This window comes from Saccopteryx bilineata, chromosome 1 (assembly GCF_036850765.1).
Source record: "Saccopteryx bilineata isolate mSacBil1 chromosome 1, mSacBil1_pri_phased_curated, whole genome shotgun sequence".
Classification (NCBI taxonomy): Eukaryota; Metazoa; Chordata; class Mammalia; order Chiroptera; family Emballonuridae; genus Saccopteryx; species Saccopteryx bilineata.
Window position 1 is genome coordinate 214,483,720 of NC_089490.1, and position 19,856 is coordinate 214,503,575.

The 19,856-nt window shown below is 47.0% G+C and overlaps 1 protein-coding gene across 2 annotated transcripts in view; it reads left to right on the forward strand.

Annotated features, from left to right (window-relative positions):
- Nucleotides 1-18,808, forward strand: part of SLC35F3 (solute carrier family 35 member F3) — a 91,742-nt gene extending 72,934 nt beyond the window's left edge. Inside the window, exons 3-7 of one of the 2 annotated variants that reach the window (XM_066235291.1) lie at nucleotides 4,115-4,334; nucleotides 10,876-11,001; nucleotides 13,124-13,316; nucleotides 14,638-14,727; nucleotides 16,808-18,808. In XM_066235291.1, the coding sequence (XP_066091388.1) occupies nucleotides 4,115-4,334; nucleotides 10,876-11,001; nucleotides 13,124-13,316; nucleotides 14,638-14,727; nucleotides 16,808-17,079 (901 nt within the window). In that variant the 3' untranslated portion in view covers nucleotides 17,080-18,808. The remainder of the gene's footprint in view (nucleotides 1-4,114; nucleotides 4,335-10,875; nucleotides 11,002-13,123; nucleotides 13,317-14,637; nucleotides 14,728-16,807) is intronic. The other variant, XM_066235298.1, reaches the window with a different exon arrangement.
- Nucleotides 18,809-19,856: the final 1,048 nt, after the last annotated feature.

Sequence of the window (19,856 nt, forward strand, 5' to 3'; positions counted from 1 at the left end):
AGAGAGGGATGGACAGGAACAGACAGACAGGAACAGAGAGATGAGAAGCATCAGTCATTAGTTTTTCATTGCACATTGCGACACCTTAGTTGTTCATTGATTGCTTTCTCATATGTGCCTTGACCGCGGGCCTTCAGCAGACCGAGTGACCCCTTGCTTGAGCCAGCGACCTTGGGTCCAAGCTGGTGAGCCTTGCTCAAACCAGATAAGCCTGCACTCAAGCTGGCAACCTCAGGGTCTCGAACCTGGGTCCTTGGCATCCCAGTCCGACGCTCTATCCACTATGCCACCGCCTGGTCAGGCTTCTTCTTCCTCTTCTCCTTCTCCTTCTCCTTCTTCTCCTTCTTCATCTCCCTCCTCTTTCACCTCTTTCTCTTCCTCCTCCTTCTTCTCCTCTCTTTCTTTCACCTTGATCTATATTCCAACTATTCTATTTAATTTTCTAAATTTGGCCATATATGTAAATATATAGATAAATAAATATATATAAAGATTATTTCTTTTTAATAGCTATCTGTTCTTATTTCATGGATAAAATTGCTTCTCTTATCTCTCCAAGGATATTATCTCTCCCAAGATGTTATCTCTCCCCAAATACCCAACTGTATAAATTCTACCTAGGCTTCAAGGTTTAGCTTAAAATCCATACCTTTTATAAGGCCTTCTCCAATCATTCCACCTCTCTCCATTAGACAGAAGAGTTCTATAGCACTACTATACTCCATACCATCTAACATGTGATTATATATATTTAAACTTGCATTGCTTTTTATTGAGGAATCAGTCTTATCTCCCCAATTGTATCATAATCTTCTCAAGAATAGGGACTATTTACTTGTTCTGTATCAGCCACAGTGTCTTGTCCAGAGTTGTGAATGTAACAAGTGGTAAACAAGGGCTTGTTGATTCAAATTAAATGACAAGAATAGGATTTTTGTTAAATAATATGAGTGTAGAATTTACAGACTGTTATAATTTTTCTTATCTTTATAATGTTTCATTCTTTCTAATTCAGTAACAGTATTTTAATGACTTGCTTTTATTGAGTCTTCTTTGAAGCCCTCATCTTAGATTCTTATAAGAAAAACACAACTTTCTCACTCATATTTCATTGGTTTAGGACCATGATGGTGAACCTTTTTATAAAAACAACCCACTTTTGCAGTGCTGATCAACCTGGTCCCTCCCACCCACTAGTGGGCATTCCAACTTTCATGGGGAACCAATCAAGGCACCCGTTTGGTTGCTCTGCTACTGCCCACCATGAAAGCTGGAACACCCGCTAGTGGGCAGGAGAGACCAGGTTGACCAGCACTGCAAAAGTGGGCAGTTTTTATTAAAAGGTTCGCCATCATGGGTTTAGGAGATTAATTGAATTATGCAATTGAAATAACCAAGATAATTAGCATAACAGGATTGGATTCAAACACATCTAAATTTTGGCCAGTATTCAACTCTGCCATTTGGAACCAGAGGCTTAGATGTGCCGGAGAGCCACCTGCTATATTGGGCTACTAGCCTGTCTGGGACTGAGGTGAATCTGACTGTCGGGTTAGTTAGGTGGAGATCCATCAGAAAGCATTCACCATACTCTCTTCTTTATATAAAAGAAAAGGTATCCAGCGGGTGGATTTATGCTCATCCTCTCTCTTAGGTTCCCTTGCAATCAAGGGTTTGTGTGGGCAAGCCAGCTGACATGAATTAGGGTACAATCTTTGGTCTTAAAAAAGCACAAGGTTCATTAGCCCAGGGGCCAATCATCTTGGTCTCATCAGCTAAGGTCCACTTAACTGAGCTGTAATCCCCTGGTCATGAGAGCTCAAAGGGCCAACAGAGCTCTACTGAGCCCAGGAATCTTGCCTGTTCCATCTCCAGGGTGGATCCTTGCTCCCCATCAGCAACTTGGGCCATCAGTACTCAGCCATGTCTGTACCGCGCCATTTTCTCCACCAACCACTTCTACAGCCATCACACTTTCGAGGAATCAAATGTGGCTAACAGAAATATCAACCCATTGTTTAGACAAGAGTTTCATTTATATAAAGCCAAAATGGAATTGATTCAGTTGAATTTATTTCAAGGTAAATTCAGTGATTTGAATGTTTCATTTGGTGCTGGACTCTGAGTCCAGTGAAAGGTGGTAAGTTTTCTGTTTCTTCTATGGATTAATGGTAAGAACAAACAAAATTAAATTAAAAATCACACCACATCTCTTCTAACTCTTTATTTTTTTTATTTTTATTTTTTTTTGCATTTTTCTGAAGCTGGAAACGGGGAGGCAGTCAGACAGACTCCCGCATGCGCCCGACCGGGATCCACCCGGCGTGCCCACCAGGGGGCGATGCTCTGCCCATCCGGGGCGTCGCTCTGTCACGACCAGAGCCACTCTAGCGCCTGGGGCAGAGGCCAAGGAGCCATCCCCAGCGCCTGGGCCATCTTTTGCTCCAATGGAGCCTCAGCTGCGGGAGGGGAAGAGAGAGACAGAGAGGAGGGAGAGGGGGAGGGGTGGAGAAGCAGATGGGCGCCTCTCCTGTGTGCCCTGGCCGGGAATGGAACCCGGGACTTCTGCACGCCAGGCCGATGCTCTACCACTGAGCCAACCGGCCAACCCCTCTTCTAACTCTTTAAAAAAATTTCCTCCTTTACTGCGCATTTGAATATTAAATGATACAGGCCCTGGCTGCTTGGCTCAGTGGTAGACTGGCAACCCTGCATGTGGATGTTCTGAGTTTGATTCCTGGTCAGAGCACACAGGAGAAGCACCTGCTTCTCTACCCCTCACCCTCTCACTTCTGTCTCTCTCTTCCTCTCCTGCAGCCATGGCTCGATTGGAGCAAGTTAGCTCTGGGCACTGAGGATGGCTCCATGGCCTCCTCCACGGCACTAATAAAAGCTCAGTTGCTGAACAATGGTGCAAAGCCCCAGATAGGCAGAGCATTGCCCCATAGTGGACTTGCCAGGTGGATCCAAGTCAGGGCTCATGAGGGAGTCTTTCTCTTCCTCCCCTCCTCTCACTGAATAAACAAACAAAAAGTTAAGTGACATAGACCACAGCTACCCCCCCCCTAAGTTTACTGGGCTTATTCTAGTTAGTTTGTCTTCTTTCACCGGCTCCCTTCCTGACTCACCGGGACATCTGCTGCATGGTCCCTGTCTGTGGAACTGGATGCTGATGGCTGTAGAGGGAGTGATGGCTAATATGGAGGTGATGGCCAGAAGGTTGGTGATGGCTGCAGGGGTGGTATGTCCTTGCTTGTCCATCTCCTTGCCTGACTCATCAGGCCAGCAGAGCAATCATCTTCGCCTGCTGACAGGCAGGGCAGTGGGAAGCTCTCTGTGGACCAAGCTGCTCTCAGGGTTCTCTTCACACTACCTGTGGCCTCCTCTACTGTCTTCTCTGTGTGGAGAGTTGGCTTTATTTTTCTTAAATGATTTTCAAGTATTAGTGGTCCTGCCCCTAGACTCTAGACTTCATTGAAGCACTTTCCTCCACAGGTGCTTCCTCATCTTTCTCTCAAGATGCCTAGCTCTCATATTGGATCTGCACTCCCCGCCATCAGTCTTGAGTGGTGTGGACCCTGAACTCCCACACAGCAGAATAATAAACTCTGCAAACAACCTCATGGAGAAAATGTAGAGATAGTTAACATTATTTGTATTGTAGCCAGATGAATTAGATGGACCCAAGGAATGACTATCCTTGTCTGATCACACAGTTCCAGTTTGGGGAAAATTTTCATAAAACATGTTTTGATGAGTTCTCTTCAAGTAGCCCCCCCCTAAAAAACTGTTTAGTGACTAGTAATTTCTTTTCCTAAGCAAGTGACAGAATCCCTCAGCCAATCCCCATGGAACTGGGTCTTTTTCAGCTCAGACAACCCAACATCACCTTCTGTCTTAAACCATCAGTGGCAAACCTAACATGACAAGAGATCATTGCATGATGTTTCCTTCAACAGACTGAAGCCATAGGGTAAAGAGCTTTCATTGAGAGGTATTTGTAAATAATAATGACAAATAAAAAGAGCTCACCCCTTCCTATATTTGCTTAGAAAGAAGACTGGGTGCAGGAAAATACACAAATATAATAACACTGCCTTCTTTCCTGTTTTAGGGAATGCTGTCGATTTTTTGGAGACAATGGCTTGACTTTGAAGGTGTTTTTTACCAAGGCAGCCCCCTTTGGTGTTCTCTGGACACTTACAAACTACCTGTACTTACACGCAATAAAGAAAATAAACACTACGGACGCCTCCGTGCTCTTCTGCTGCAACAAAGCTTTTGTGTTCTTGCTCTCATGGATTGTTCTCAGGGACAGGTTCATGGGAGTGAGGGTAAGTGCTGTCGTCCATCTCCCTCCCTCACTCTGCCAACCCAGCCCTGCCCATTGGCTTGCTTAGCTCCATGCGCTGGACCATGAGCCTTAGCTGTTGACCACTTTCCTGATTTGCAGCAGAAAAGGAGCCTGGCAGAGGGCCCGGTTCTTGGTATGCCTTGCAAACCTTCTTGCTTGCAAACCATACTAGACAAGCATTCATTAAAGCACCTTTCATTTCAAGCATCTCAACAAGCATTCCCTAAAGTATGTGCCAGTCAAGGACCCCATCTGGGGATGGTGGTGAGCCCCCCATCTATGTGCCCTGCAGCCCAGAACTCTACTAACAGGGTCACTCTCCATGCAGGATGGATTCTCCTACGTGCACGTGCTATCCCCTTTGACTGGACCATGTGCACAAAGACGATGTGGGCCCAACATACTTGTGCTAAATCCAAACTGTGGAAGGACAGTTTCACTTCCTTTGTGTGAAATGAATTACCTCTTGTTGTTACAACCGAGACTTAGTAAATTCCATTAAAATTGAATCAAATTTATCTGATACAATTCTATCACAGTTGTATGAAATATGATACACAGACCAGATATCAGCTGAAATACAGAAAGAGTCACCCTAAGTGAAAGGACAAGGTGTCCTTTAGCCTTAAGATATCCGGGAGGCTTCTGCTTGTCTTTCTTTGGTGGTAAGGAGCTGCTATTGCCCTGTCATCACCTTGTCACAAACAAGGACAAAAAGAGGATTAAGCCAAATAGTTCTTTTGTAGTCAGAGAACTCCTTTCTGCCCCTGAGACCACACAGGCTGGACACGAAGAGTCCTTTGCATGGGAGTCCCATTGGAGCGGACCCTGCTGGCTCTCAGCAAGGTACCCACTCCAGGCCCTCAGCTGTGTCCTTTGCTCATTATCCTGGGAGTAATAACATCACCCTAACAGGGAATTCACACCCACCTACTTACTCAAAAAGCAGTGGGGTTGTGAGATCCTGACATGAGCAGTATTTCTAGCTTACAGGAAGGGAAAATTTTGTTTTGAGATTGACTGTTGATGTTAGAATAAAAATTCACTGTGCTACCACCCAAAACAGCTTTCAGCAAATAGATGATCTGATCTCTCTCCTCAGAGGGGGGGGTGTCTCCAGCAGTAATCCAGGCAGCCTTCTTATCTGGACACTGAAGACATGGACGTCTAGGGTTCATTGCCACCACCTTGTGCCCTTTGTGATGTTGTTTTGATGCAAAGAGCCAAAGGACTTCATGGAACTTTCTGGTGGGATTCTGATGCTCAAAGCAGATTCCAAATGAGACGCTGGAAAGAGATGCTTCAAGGTTAATTGTGCACGTAAGCACAAGAAGCAGAAATGTTTTGAGGTTAAGAGGAGGAAGTGTGAAATACCTAATACTGTCCAAGACGCAGAGAGAACCATGTGGCATGCCAGATCTTTCCTTTACTGCTATAAGTGGCTAACACATTTCCCCAACATCCCTGAGCTGATACAATCCAGCCATCCTGGCTACGTGGTCAGTCTGGTTTGCTGATCCCTGAACCCTAAATAGAGTGGTGATAAAGCCATGGCTCCTTATCCAAGGAGCTGGCGTTGGTGCCAGAACTTTGATCTCTCTGGTAACCATCACTCCTCTCAGAAGGATGAGTCATCTAAGTTGTGGGTTTCCCTCTTCTCACCTTCAGGAACTCAGAGACCTAGCAAAGTCTGAGAGATGCCAGCAGCTGGCCAGAGTGAGTGAAAGTTCCCTCTTCATAAACAGATGAAGATTTTCACCCCAGATAATATCTACCTGGTCCATGGGCTCTCTTAGACTCCTCACAGATGCTGGGTTAACCAGCACCTTCCACTGGGTCTTCCCAAGGACTGTCCGTGTCCTGGAGGGTTGAGCATGCAGCCTGCATCACCTCATCGGGTTTGTGGAAGAGATTGCAGACAGGACTCCTGTTATTAAGATAGTTACTCACTGCAGGGACTGCGGTTCCCGGAAAACATCAACAGGTCCAGACCAGAACGAAGTGAGTGTGTCTTCTGCTAGGCGAGGCCAGTCACATACAGCCTCGGAAGTGACTGCTGAAAGGAACCTGGGCTGGCCCACATGTCATGCTGTGACTTTGGGCTTACATATGCTTTTCATAGTTTCCCTGCTCTTCAGACTCAGGGATTTTAACAAAACAGGGCTGCTCTAGTGCAGAGTCAAGTTTGCATCATGGTTCTTCTCTTAGATGCTGTTGGACCTGGAGCAAGTTACTTAACATCTTTGCACCCGAGTACCCTCATTTCAAAGTAGAATATTAGTGTCCATCTTCTGAAACAGCTGTGAGATAAGGTGATGCTTGCCAGGCCCAACAAACTCAATAAATGTTATCTGTCCTGATGAGGGGGTCAGCTGGGCAGCCAGCCCTTTGGTTGGCAGAAGCCTGTCAGTCTCTCAGGGGGCAATTTTGTGTGGTGAGAGCAGCCATAGAGTGAAGAGCAGTCATGAGACAGCCCCTGCTGAAGCTGGAGCCCACCCAGCTATGGTCAGTAGCGAATGGAGCCCACCCACTGCACATCTCAGGGGAAATGGAGTAAGGGGTCTTGTGGACTTAACCACCTGGTAATCTTTGCGCTTCCAAACCAGGAGGGACTGGCAGAGGAGTAAGGAAACCAGCCACAGTCATCCATGTGGGTGGAGGTCCTGGGCTTTTCCATGACCAGTTTGATCTCAGATTCCAGCTGATGCACAGTGTCTTACCGGGGACCTTCTGCAACAGCTCCTGAACCTGACTCTCTTCGGTTACAAAGGCTGTCCCCTGTCACCTTCACATTGCACAAGGAGGGCACAGAGCCTGCGGACCCTTTTCTGTCTCCTATGTAATCGCATGAACTAGAGCAGGGGTCCCCAAACTACGGCCCGGCCCGTGGGCCACATGCGGCCCCCTGAGGCCATTTATCCGGCCCCCGCCGCACTTCTGGAAGGGTACCTCTTTCATTGGTGGTCAGTGAGAGGAGCATAGTTCCCATTGAAATATTGGTCAGTTTGTTGATTTAAATTTACTTGTTCTTTATTTTAAATATTGTATTTGTTTCCGTTTTGTTTTTTTACTTTAAAATAAGATATGTGTAGTGTGCATAGGAATTTGTTCATAGTTTTTTTTTATAGTCCGACCCTCCAACAGTCTGAGGGACAGTGAACTGGCCCCCTGTGTAAAAAGTTTGGGGACCCCTGAACTAGAGGATCTCCAAAGTCCCTTCAAACTCTAATGTTTGAGTCTATAAGGATGGTCCAGGCATTGGGAAAGTGGGGGGGGAGTGTGCTTAAAACTTAGTCTGCTCTTTCCCTTTTTCACTTTCCAAAACTATACAGATCTAAAATGTCTCACAAAGGCTGGCTCTGTTTGTGCATCCTGTCACAGGCTTAGCAGGAGTGTGGGGAGGGGCTGGTCAGAGGTAACAGGACTTCTCCCAGCGCTGACCCCCTCCTCATTCCTCCTTGACTCTCAGGGCTCAGGCGTGGCTCCCCCTCTGGGAAGCATGGCCCTGGGGGTAGAGTGAATCCTTGAATTGGGCAGAGTGTGACAGCAGAGCCCCACCCAGGCAAGGTCACCCTTTGGAGGCTCCATGGCAACATGCTGGCTCCAGTGTCTCTACACTTCAGCTTCTTCCCCTTCTCTGGCTAACTTCCCAGCTGAGTAGGATGGTGGCTTCACCCTCTTGGTCTGCAACCTGTCTGTCCCCCACAGTCCAGATCTCTGTGCCGTTGTTTTAGGACAGGCCAGTGGGTTACAGGGGAGGCAGGGGCAACAGGATAGTGCGAGAGGAAGAACATGGATAAGGCACATTCAGTTACCTTCTTCATCCTCAGACTCAGGGTTGCCAGCTCTAGAAGGTGAGGGGCACGGGGACTGCAAGGCGAATGTGGTGGGCCCTCCTGGAGTTCCTGTCAGCATGGGCACCCAGACATATGCCAGAGAGAGTGGGTAATATGCACGTGTTGTTTGAGGACATGCTGGAATGTTCGAAGGAGACTCGAAGGTCTTTTTCAGCACTACTCTGCTGTGAGGGGCATTGGGAGCGAGGTGGGCCCCAGCTCCCATCAGAGAGTGGGGGCCCAGTGGGATGCTGATGCCCACCAGAGAGTGGGTGCCCCACAACCACAGTGCTCAATCTTGTGACTGTGCTGGCATCCCCCTAGAGGCTTGAATGGGGAGACCACTGTCTCCTGATGCCCCCTATCAGTATGAGCTCACGGGGACTGGGCCCTCACATAGTGACCTGAATGCTGATGGATACACGTTCTGTATCCTACCCCTTCCCTTGGCTCTGACACAGCTCAGCTCAGGCGAAGCTTTTAGCTGTTTGTTATTTAATCATCTGAGGGAGGAAGAGGTTGAAAGTCCACCTCACAGACTCCAGGAGAAAGCAATCCCTTGTCCTGCAGTTTCTCAAACTTCAGCTCTAAATTGGAAAGACTCAGGTACCTTTGGAGATGCACCAAGTCACCTGATACTTACCTACTTTCTTCCCTCCCTCTCTCCCTTTCTCCCCTTTTCCTACTTCCTTTCTCTCTGTGACCCCTGAGCTGCATCTCCACATGGCCTGGTCCTCTGCAGCAGAGGCCACCCTATGCCCACCTGCTTTCACTTGCCCTTTCTTGTTCTGGGGAAATCTCTATTGACTTACCTGTTTCTTTCTCTACTGAAGAGCTATACATAGTACACATGGTGTTTGAACGTGAACTTGATGCGCTGGGTGAGGCAGAAGGATGCTGTGAGCTAAAGCTGCCAAGCCAGGAGAGCAGCAGACAGACAGGGTGTCTCCAGCACAGGGGATCCCCTCTCCAGGGAGCCCCAGTGCTGTGGACGAATGTGTCATTACATGAGAATGTGCCAGGGACACACTAGAATAAGTATATAATTCAGGCACATCTGAGCTCAACTATATTACCTTCACTCACCCAACAATTTCACATTTAAACCACAAAGGAAACTTCCATTCAAATCTCAGAAGACAGTCAGCAATGGATTACTGTGTGGACATACTTTCCTATTTATAGACATGGACTTTGCGATCAGACAGACCTGGAATCTCTCCCTGCCCTACCACACATCTGCTGTATGACTTTGGACAAGCTCCTTAACCTCTCTGAACCTGTTTTCATGTCTATAATATGAAAATAATGAAACTGTCTACCTGTTTTGAGGATTAAGTGACAAAATGCATAGAAAACACTTATCCCAGGACCACTCAGTAAATGTCAGCTATTTGATAGTTAGAGATAGCTGAGGTCAATTTCAAGTGATTTGTGCAGGGATAAAATGCTCCACAAACCCAGGACTTGAAGCTGGTACTGCACACATTTGTTCTACACTCCCTGTGCCATCCCCACGGCCCCCAGTGACACTGATGGGGCTCCTGGCCCTCAGTTAGAACTTGGGCTTATGTTCAAGCTAACCTATTTCTCCTTTGGGAAACATTATTCCTAGTCCTTCATCTCCCATGCACTCCAACAATCTTTCATACATGAGAAAGAGACAGACAGACAGGCACAGACAGATGGGAAGGGAGAAAGACGAGAAGCATCAACTCATAGTTGCGGCACTTTAGGTGTCATTGATTGCTTCTCATATGTGCCTTAACCCAGGGGCTTCAGCTCAGCCAGCAACCCCTTGCTCAAGCCAGCTACCTTGGGCTTCAAGCCAGCGACCATAGGGTAATGTCTATGATCCCACACTCAAGTCAGTGACATTGTACTCAAGCTGGTGAGCTCATACTCAAGCTGGCAACCCTGGGGTTTCAAGCCTGAGTCCTCAGCATCCAGATTAATGCTCTATCCACTGTGCCACCATCTGGTCAGGTCCCAACAATCTCACTTTGCAGAACAGGAATGTGTGCATCTTCGTGACACTCGCATTCACTCTGGGAGGTCTGTATCTGGAAGAACAGGGTTGAGGGGAGCCAGCGGGGAGGGGCCTGCAGCAGTTTAGAAAGAAACAGCACCTCTAGGTTAGGACAATTCTCTTGCCCTAACAGACGTGATGCATGCTGGGTCAGAGACCCTATTGCTGGCATGTGACATGCGGGCAAGATCTGTGGTCCTCACTGTATGTGGCTGTTGAGATATGAAACACATGAAGGCAAAAACCACATGCGGGGATTGCAGAGGGCTGTGAGAGATGGAGGGGGACTGCCAGGTGCTGTCCGTCAGCCAGGCCTGTCCTGAGCAAGTAACAGTCACTACAATTACAGCCACCTCCTTCTCAAGCTTCCAAGACTCAGGGCGACTGGTCGCCAGGTGATGCCAACCATGCCACCCTCCTTGCTGCCAAGTGTTCCAGGTTCTTCAGCTGTGCCAGGCTTTGCCCCTGTGTTAGCAGGAGCTAAAATTTAGACAGGGGCTGCCTTTGCTTGCAGTTCTCTAAAGAGAACTGAAAAGGAGACCCCACTGTCCCCTCAGTTACTGAACTCTCACGAATATTTCTAAACTTTGTTGGCACTTAGGTGGCCCATCCGATGCCCCACCACTACCTGACCACCATTTCCTTTCTCCTTCCAGATTGTGGCCGCCATTCTTGCCATTGCCGGGATCGTAATGATGACCTATGCGGATGGCTTCCATAGCCACTCCGTCATCGGCATAGCGCTGGTTGTGGGCTCCGCATCCATGTCTGCCCTCTACAAGGTGAGCCCAGTGCAGCTCAGCACCTCCGCAGGAGATACACAGGTCTGCACAGTGGCCTGTCACCCTGGGAAAAGTGACAGTGTCTGTGCTCCAAGAGGACCAGCTCTGCTCTCTGTGCACTGGGCAAGCTGACACGCTGCAGAGACTCACCACTGCCCTTGGCATTGGCTCTCCAGACCTTTCCATCAGTGACCAAACATTTGCAGCATGTGGGATAAAGGGGGTGTGACAGTGCTTCTTCAGGGTGAGATTACTGAGGACAATGGGACTGGAGAGGGTTGGGTACCCTGAGTGGCCAGCTCAGTGTTTAGTAAGGTGACTTCCCATCAGCTTGGACCTGGTTTCAGTATCTGGGGCAGCTTTGTCATTTAAGTCTTTTATCTGATGGCATTGCGGCCTTGGCCTGGTGTGAACCCACGTGCATTTCAGCAGCTTGTGGCACAAAACTGCTTCACGGGGATCACAGAACGTCCCTGACAGAGTGTCAGAACCATTGGAAACCATGTCCCAAGCACAGGTCTAGATGAAGGGACTCTGCCTGTAGTCTGAGTCCTCACTCTGTTTCTCTGGCCCGCTCCTCCCTGCCTCCCCATTCTCATTAGAGCCACAGGCAAGAAAGTAAACATTTTCACATTCCAACCTGGAGGACTTAGTGAGAAATGAGACTTTTGGCTTTGAGATTTATTGGCCCTTTGTGGATCCAGAGAAATTTAAGGACAAAGTTACCAGAAAAGGCATTCTCCCCAGCTCTGTGAGTAGCACCTCTCATGGTTTAGGGAAGTGGAGTAACTGCACTGTCTCGGCCTCCACAAGCCCCAGCCCTCACTGCCCACAGAGAGAGGCACATGTCGCTACCTCTTCCGAAGCCTGTCTCACCCAGAGCATGGGGAGGTCTGTGCCCTTCTGGGAGTCCAGAGCCACCATCCGAAAACAGGAAGTCTGAAAAGACCATAGTGTGCAGCCCCGGCCTGCCACGTGCTTATGGGAAGCAGGGAGCACAGGGAATGTGATCCACAGTGAGCACAGATACTCCAACTGAGACTCTTGTCTCCATCTCTGCCTTTGGTCTTGTCCAGAGGGGCAGGGGTGGAGGGCGGGAAGCAGTTTGTTTCCTTTTCCATAATTCCTGCAGGTAGACCTGGAGATACCTGAGAGAGCCATGAAAAGGCTGAAAAAAGAAGAAGCAGGGAGAGGAGGGACAAAAAAGCAAAGACTCAGATTAGATGACCCCCCTCACTGTTGGTAGTTCACTAAACACAGGGCTGGACTAATTCAGCTTCTCCCAACTGAGTTATATTGTCCCTTGCCTTCTGGTCTTTCTTGTGGGTCAAATGTACAGGTGCAAGAAATCAACGTTAACTGGCCGGGTAGCTCAGTTAGTTAGAGCGTCATCCCAATGTACCAAGGTTGCGAGTTTGATTCCCGGTCAGGACACATAGAAGAATCAACCAATGAATGCATAAATAAGTAGAACAAATTGATGTTTCTCTCTCTCTCTCTCTCTCTCTCTCTCTCTCTCTCTCTCCCCCCTCCCTCCTCTCTCTCTATAAAGTCAATACATTTTTAAAAAGAAATCAAGGTTGGGTGCCTTCTACTAAAACCCATGCCACGTCTGGGAGGGATGGGGGACGGAGCAGATGATGAGTAATATTCACTCCACCTTCTACTTACAGACAGTGTCTTCACAGCCAGAGCCCTTTATCTTGGGAGCAGTGGTTTCCAAACTGTGCTGTAGAAAGTCTGAGGTCAATCTGTAGGGTCCCTGAGAGGAGTGTGTAATCATGGCTGGTATTTCTCTTTTGTGTGGCTGCCTCATCTTCAGATACTCTGAGCTGGGGTGTGGTGTTGTGAATCCAACACGGACAAGTGAGCCCATAGTCCCTGAAGGGCTCCCTCTATGCACCTGGAGGGTAACTCCCCACTGTGATGTCTCTGAGGTTGTCTGCACACAGCGAGCACAGCTCAGACCTCGCCCTTCCCTGAGGCCTGGTAGGTAGCATTTACCTGTCAGATGGCTCTTAGTCCTGGAGTTCAGCCCAGGCTTATCAAGAGCACTCGCTCCACCTGTGGCCAAGTGGCGTCCCTGGCGAGCCCTAACCCTCCTCCTCTGCTTCCTCTGCAGGTTCTGTTCAAGCTCCTCCTGGGCAGCGCAAAGTTTGGAGAAGCTGCCTTATTTTTGTCTGTTCTGGGTGTGTTCAACATCCTCTTTGTCACCTGCATCCCTGTCATCCTCTACTTCACCAAAGTGGAGTACTGGAGCCCTTTTAGTGACATTCCCTGGGGAAACCTTTGCGGATTTTCAGTCCTTCTATTGAGTAAGTGGCCCACCTACCAGAATTCCCAACAGCAGTAGCCAAGGGGCAGGAGCCACGCAGCTGAAGGCGAACCTTTGGCAACCTGTGCCCTGAAGGAAGACAGTGGCTTCCTGCTCCCTTAACTCTCCCTGTGCTTCCCAAGATCCTTGAGTGTCACAAAGTAAAGCCTTTGTGACCATGACCCTGGATTCTAATTCCAGAACCACAGAGTTCACCACTGCTCTGAGTAGTGAATAACCGAGCAGGCTGCTCGGTACCTACTGGTAACAGCACACTCTCCTCGTGGAGGTACCAGAACAAGCCCATTGCCACTGAGTCACGGAACCAGGGTGCGAGTGGTATAAAAAGTGAATTTTATTCAGATTGCAGCAACCTGAGAAAACAAGTGACTCATGTCCAAAAGAACTGCCTCCCTAGTCTCCTGGTGCTGACTGTTTTTATAGGGTTCAGGGGCTATTAGTAATGGTACGAGGGGCAAAGTCCACTCAGTCACACAGCAGTGTGCGGGAGGCAGGAGTCCGATTGCTGCCTTTCCAGAATGTCCTCCTGACACTGGCACAGGTCTATCTGGTGTCCTTGACATTGCTCCAGGATGTCCAAGATCTGGTACCCCTGGGAACATCTGCAAGAGAACCCCTGTATTTTGTAGGCAACAAAATAAAGATTAAGGTTTGTGAAATAAGCTTCTAGTTATCCACAGTGCCTTAACTTCTTACAGAAAAGTCTGTAAGTCAGCCCTTACAAGAAGTTATTGTAATTTAATCCCTGACAGTGGGCCAGTAAGGAGCTGGTAAATGATACATGCTATGCTCTCAAACACTACAATAGAATATCAGCTCTAGACCTGATAACATTAAATGCCAGCATTTAATAAATATTATCAGTTTTCATCATTATTAATGTCATCATTATCATCACTTGGTAAAAGGCTGGTGCTAGGCAGAAGTGCAACTGAGAGGTGCCTCATAGCTCCATCTAAAAATGCATATCCCAGAACTTGGGATGATCATGGTCAGCCCAGAGTCCTCAGCAGCCACAGCGCAGAGGAAAAAAGAGAAGTAGGCCTCATCCTCTTTCCAGCACCTTCTCACTGGTGACCTTTTCTAAATTTGCTTTCCCTTCTTCAAAGCTCAGGGAAGAGAAGAGAGTTGAGCAATCAAGATGTTTGTCCTTAATCCCCAAGCCCCAGCACCCTTGCAGGGACCCGAGTTCAATGAGTCAGAGCAAAGGGCAGTGGTCGGAGGAGCTGGGGTCAGGACAGACCACAGAGGAAAGCCAGGGCCCATCATGAGTAACATCCATCTTTTATTCTTTATTTCAGCATTCAATGTTGTATTAAATTTTGGAATTGCTGTTACATATCCCACTCTGATGTCTCTCGGAATTGTCCTCAGTGTACCTGTGAATGCAGGTAAGACTCCGTGGCTTCCTATAGCTGCTTGTAAACAGACATTACACACACAATCATGAACACACATATGCATGTGTGTTCACATATACTCCTGTGTGCAGTGCAGGTTTAACCATCTATATAAAAAAAACCCACAGAGGTGAAATGTTGACATTTGTTATATATGCAGTGTTTTCTCCATAATGGACTGATTTTTACTACACAAGATATAGAAAGTCTAAAGCCATCTCAATTCTAAATGGTACAAGGACCAGAGATGAGTATTATTAATACATATTATTAATATGTGTAGAAAAAAATTTTGTGACAGAAAAATGTTAATGTCAGTAAGTGACTTGCCAGGGGAGAAAATTTGCTCAGGGTATGACAGGTAAGACGGCAGAGACCTGTTTACAAACTGGAGAGCGTGAGCATCACTGTCCACCTCCCAGGAGAGAGGCCGTTTCCTAAGCTGCTCAGGGCCTGTGTTTTCCACGGGGACTTGTCACACGCCCACTTGGCAGCTCTTACAAAGATTTGTCCTCACCCGCTGCTCACCTCCTTCATTTTCCTGGCTCATTCTTGAGTGAATTTAGGATTTATCTTCCCAAATCCCCCTACCTCACACTTTGACCTCTCTGCATAGCCTGGGCTCAGCCAGGGAAGAGCAGGTGAATTGCTTCTCCCCCAAAGTGCTCACACCCAGGGCCCTGACATACCTCCTTCTGAAGCCATTTCTAGAACCCCACCCCACATGCAGGCCATTAGAGGTCAATGTCCCAGAGAGTAGCAACACCTGTTAAATATGCTGTTAATATACCTGCAGGCACATTCAGACAGTTCTTGGTTTCTAAGTCTTTTCCTGTGATTCAGTTCCTCCCCGCTTCTGTCCCACACTTCTGTATACATCTCACCTGGACCCAGACTCTCCAGGATGCCCCAGGGCACCTGCCCACCTGGAGGACTGATGTCCCAGCTCATCACCTCTCTGAGTCACAGCCTGTGTCCCCTACAAGGGCACCCAGTGAGGTAACCCGGGAGGCAGCACTGCAGACATGGGAAGCCCAAGTTCCTGGAGGGCTGGTGCAGGTCACCAGCCTACAAGTCAGCAGATTCCACAGGCTTTTAAAAACAGCCTGTGAACCCACCATCCTATGTCTACTATAAATAGAATACCTACTTTAAACATTAATTCATCTGTCTGCTGAGTGTTCTCCCAAAAATTAAACATATTTCTCAATAATAGCAGGATAAAAGAGGCACTTTAATTTCACAAAGCTTTTTTTTTTTTCAGGTTTAACTTTTATTCCACTCTTTTTTTTTTCAGCTTGCATCTAGCAAAGGTGAGGGGGGGGCAGGAAGTAGAGGAACACAGTGGGGTGGGGGGTGACAGCCAGGCCTCAAGCTGGACAGCAGCAGAGCCAGCGCCCACATGGAGACCTGGTGGACAGCTGTCCAGCCAGTCAGTTTTCAGAATCTGCACACTCCAAAGAAAGCTAACCAACTCAAATCATATAGGAGAAAAGCAGTCTGATGTTAGAAAGCAGGCTCCAAATTTGCTTTGTCTGGTTTAGTTAAGAAGGAAAGAAGGAAGGTCAGAAAGGAGGGAGGGAGGGAGGGAGTTTAGTCTTCGAAACATATAGATGTGCATATGTGGTAAAGTAATACTCTTAAATTATAAAGTATGTCATTGTAGAAAATGTGAAAAGTACCAAAAACAAACAAACAAACAAACCACATTTGCATTATCCTGCCTCCCAGAGGTGACCACAATCGGGTTTTGGTATATGCAGAGGAGGAGGTCAGGTTTACAGTTGTGAGTACATCAAACTCAGAGTTTATTCTTGAATTATTTATTAATTATTATAAACCTACTTTTGCACCACCATGATACATGCTTAGCACATCACTGTCTGATCCAAGGTTGATCTGGGGAAGTGGGACAAGTTCAGGCCTCCTGCCAGAGGAGTGAAGGGTGGAGTGCTGGAGGAGGCCCCTGCCCTGGAACAGAACCAGGGTGAGGAGGGTTCTATGGCTGTGAGAAAACAGGTTCTGCCCAAGGCCTTGTCGCCCTGTGAGGACCCACATCTTGTCCCCACAGGCCTTGTTCCTGCTGAGCAGCTGTGCTCTGTCTTTGCAGCGGTTGATCACTACACTAGCAAGATTGTCTTCAACGGGGTCCGGGTCATTGCCATCATCATCATTGGCCTGGGCTTCCTCCTGCTGCTGTTGCCCGAGGAGTGGGATGTCTGGTTGATCAAGCTGCTCACCCACCTCAAGGTGAGGAAGAAGGAGGAGACGGTGGAGGGCGGTGGGGACCTGGGCGCTGGACCTCAGAACAAGAGAAGAGCCCGCCCCTCCTTTGCCCGCTGACAACAGTCTTTGGAACACTTGGGGACACTCATGTTCAGGATCTGGAGGTCTATTCCTGACGACCCTCAGTTGGTAAGGTGTACATACCTGTACAGTTTTGGTAACCTTGGTAAGTTATCTGGTATTTATTCGCATGTCCAGTTGCTTGCTCTTGCTCACATCAGACCTTCCACTTAAGGTACCAACTCAACGTGAAAGAGGAAGAACCTCAGCTTTTTCTAAATGAATGTAAGCAAGTGATAGCTGTCCTTGCCCAGTTGTCCAGGTGGCAGGCGTTCTTGACTAGGCAGGGTGAATGTTTTAAATCTTAGCAACTGAAAATTACACCACAATTGCACACTGTGATTACTTTTCAGCTATGGTAGGTCATATTTTGTTTTATACCAGAGCTGTACTCTTAATTTCAAGGGATCTCATTGAACCAAAAAGATAACTGTAAGTTAGTTTGGATGGATAGATCGATGTGAAGAGGCGACACACAGAAAAGGAGAATGGCCATCAAAAATCATTTCTAGGACAGTCAGGGGCAGATGTTGGAGGAAGACAGGTCTGAGCCAGGTAACACTGGGGGCGGGGTAAGGGGAGACAATCCAAGCCCACCAGTGGGCACTCACTTGTCTGTGTAAGGTCTGACAGAGAAATCACAGTGCCTTCTACAGAATTTGTCTGTACCTACATTAAGCAAGGTGACATTATAAGTCACTGCCACCGTCTTATAATTTAGATGTAGAAATCTTTAAAAACAAAACTGTATCTTATGTCCGTATGTGTATAAAAATGACAAAGCTGATGACCAGTGCGATGGTATGTGGTTCTCCATGCACAATGTGCGCACCAGGCAGACTACGAGGGAGGGGCCGCTGGGTCACTGCGATTCCATGACCAAGACTGAAAAATCACTTACGGAATCTTTACATCTTTTTATGAAACTTTTAAGCACCAGGCTGTTTAATTACACAATTTAGCTCTGCTAGAAAATTCTATCTGTGATAGATCTGTAAAGAGGGACAAGGGGATTAGAGTTTACTATAAAATATTTTTGAAGTTTACATTGTTACATATGAAATGGAAACCTTACTTTGAAATGTTGTCATACCCAAAGGTGTACTCTGTAACCATGGAGTCTTTCATTTCACAGTGGCAAGGGGCATTCATGACCTGAACTTTTTAGCACAGTATTATTCTGTTTCCATTACCTGTTTGGCCAAACAGATTAATAAACTATTTAAAAAGAAGCATTTAGTGCTATCTTGATGGCTTGGGTATGCTCCCACGACACCAGCCCTGACTCCTGGTTTGCCTTACATTCTCTCCCAGAAGGTCCCACCTCCTTCACCTGCAAGGCATCCAAATCCACCCAACCACCTCAAGGGAAGAACATTCTTATTGTAAAGACAAATTTGATGTTCCCAGGTGTAAAATGTAGGATAGTTACTCAGGCCTTACAGAAAATATATCTTGAGGCTTACTCCCCCCCCCATGTTTGTGGCAGCATTGTTCACAATAGCGAAGATCTGTTAACAGCCCAAGTGTCCATCATTGGATGAGTGGATTAAAAAGCTTTGGTACATATATACTATGGAATACTACTCAGCCATAAGAAATGATGACATCGGATCATTTACAATAACATGGATGGACCTTGATAACATTATACGGAGTGAAATAAGTAAATCAGAAAAAACTAAGAACTATATGAATCCATACATAGATGGGACATAAAAACGAGACTGAGACATGAACAAGAATGTGATGGCAATGGGGATAGGGGGATGGGGTGAGGAAGGATAGAGGGGGTGGGGGAGGGGAGGGGCACAAAGAAAACCAGATAGAAGCTGACAGAAGACAATTTGACTTTGGGGGAGGGGTATACAGCACAATCAAATGTCAAAATAATCTGGAGATGTTTTCCCTCAACATATGTACCCTGATTTATCAATGTCACTGCATTAAATTTAATAATAAAAAAAGAAAGAATATGAAAATATCTTTAAAAGATGTTAAAAATATAAAACATTCTCATGTATTATAATCCATTCATTTCCTATCACTCATGTTCATGGTTGCGGGTGGCTGAAGTCAATCACAGCTGTCCTCCAGGACAACAGCAAATTTTTATTGGATAATGCCTAACATACACGGGTCATTGTATGGCTCTCACGGAATTACATTTTAAAATATGTGGCGTTCATGGCTCTCTCAGCCAAAAAGGTTTCCGACCCCTATTTTAGGACACCTTGTCCTACCACCCCACCTAGAGCGTCTACACATCATGCAACACTTGCTGCAATGGTGTCAGAACAAGGAAAGTCTAGCTGTTCAGAGCAGAGCATTCCCTGCTCTAGGAGTCCAGTGTGTGCTGGAGGTGGGGTGGGACAGTAGGATCCTAGACTGGTCACCTCCACGACTTTGTCTGAACTCCAACCTACACACACACCCCCCCCAGTTACCCTAAAGAGCCAAGCAAAGATTTCCTGTGTGCCATAACATGGAAAATTGGGAAACCCTACATGCAAGCAAATTTACCTCATTTTCCCACTGGGCATAAAAGTTTATGAAGACCCCAAAGAATTAAAAGCAGGGACTCAGATAGATACCTATACACCAATTATCACAGCAGCATTATTCATAGTTGCCAACAGGTGGAGCCCACCAAAGTGTATACCAAGAGATGAACGGATAAACAGCATGTGGTGTATCCATGCAATATCAGCATCACGTACAAAAATAAATAGCCAGAAGTTGAGAATTGATGACATGCAAGATGTCTTTTATAT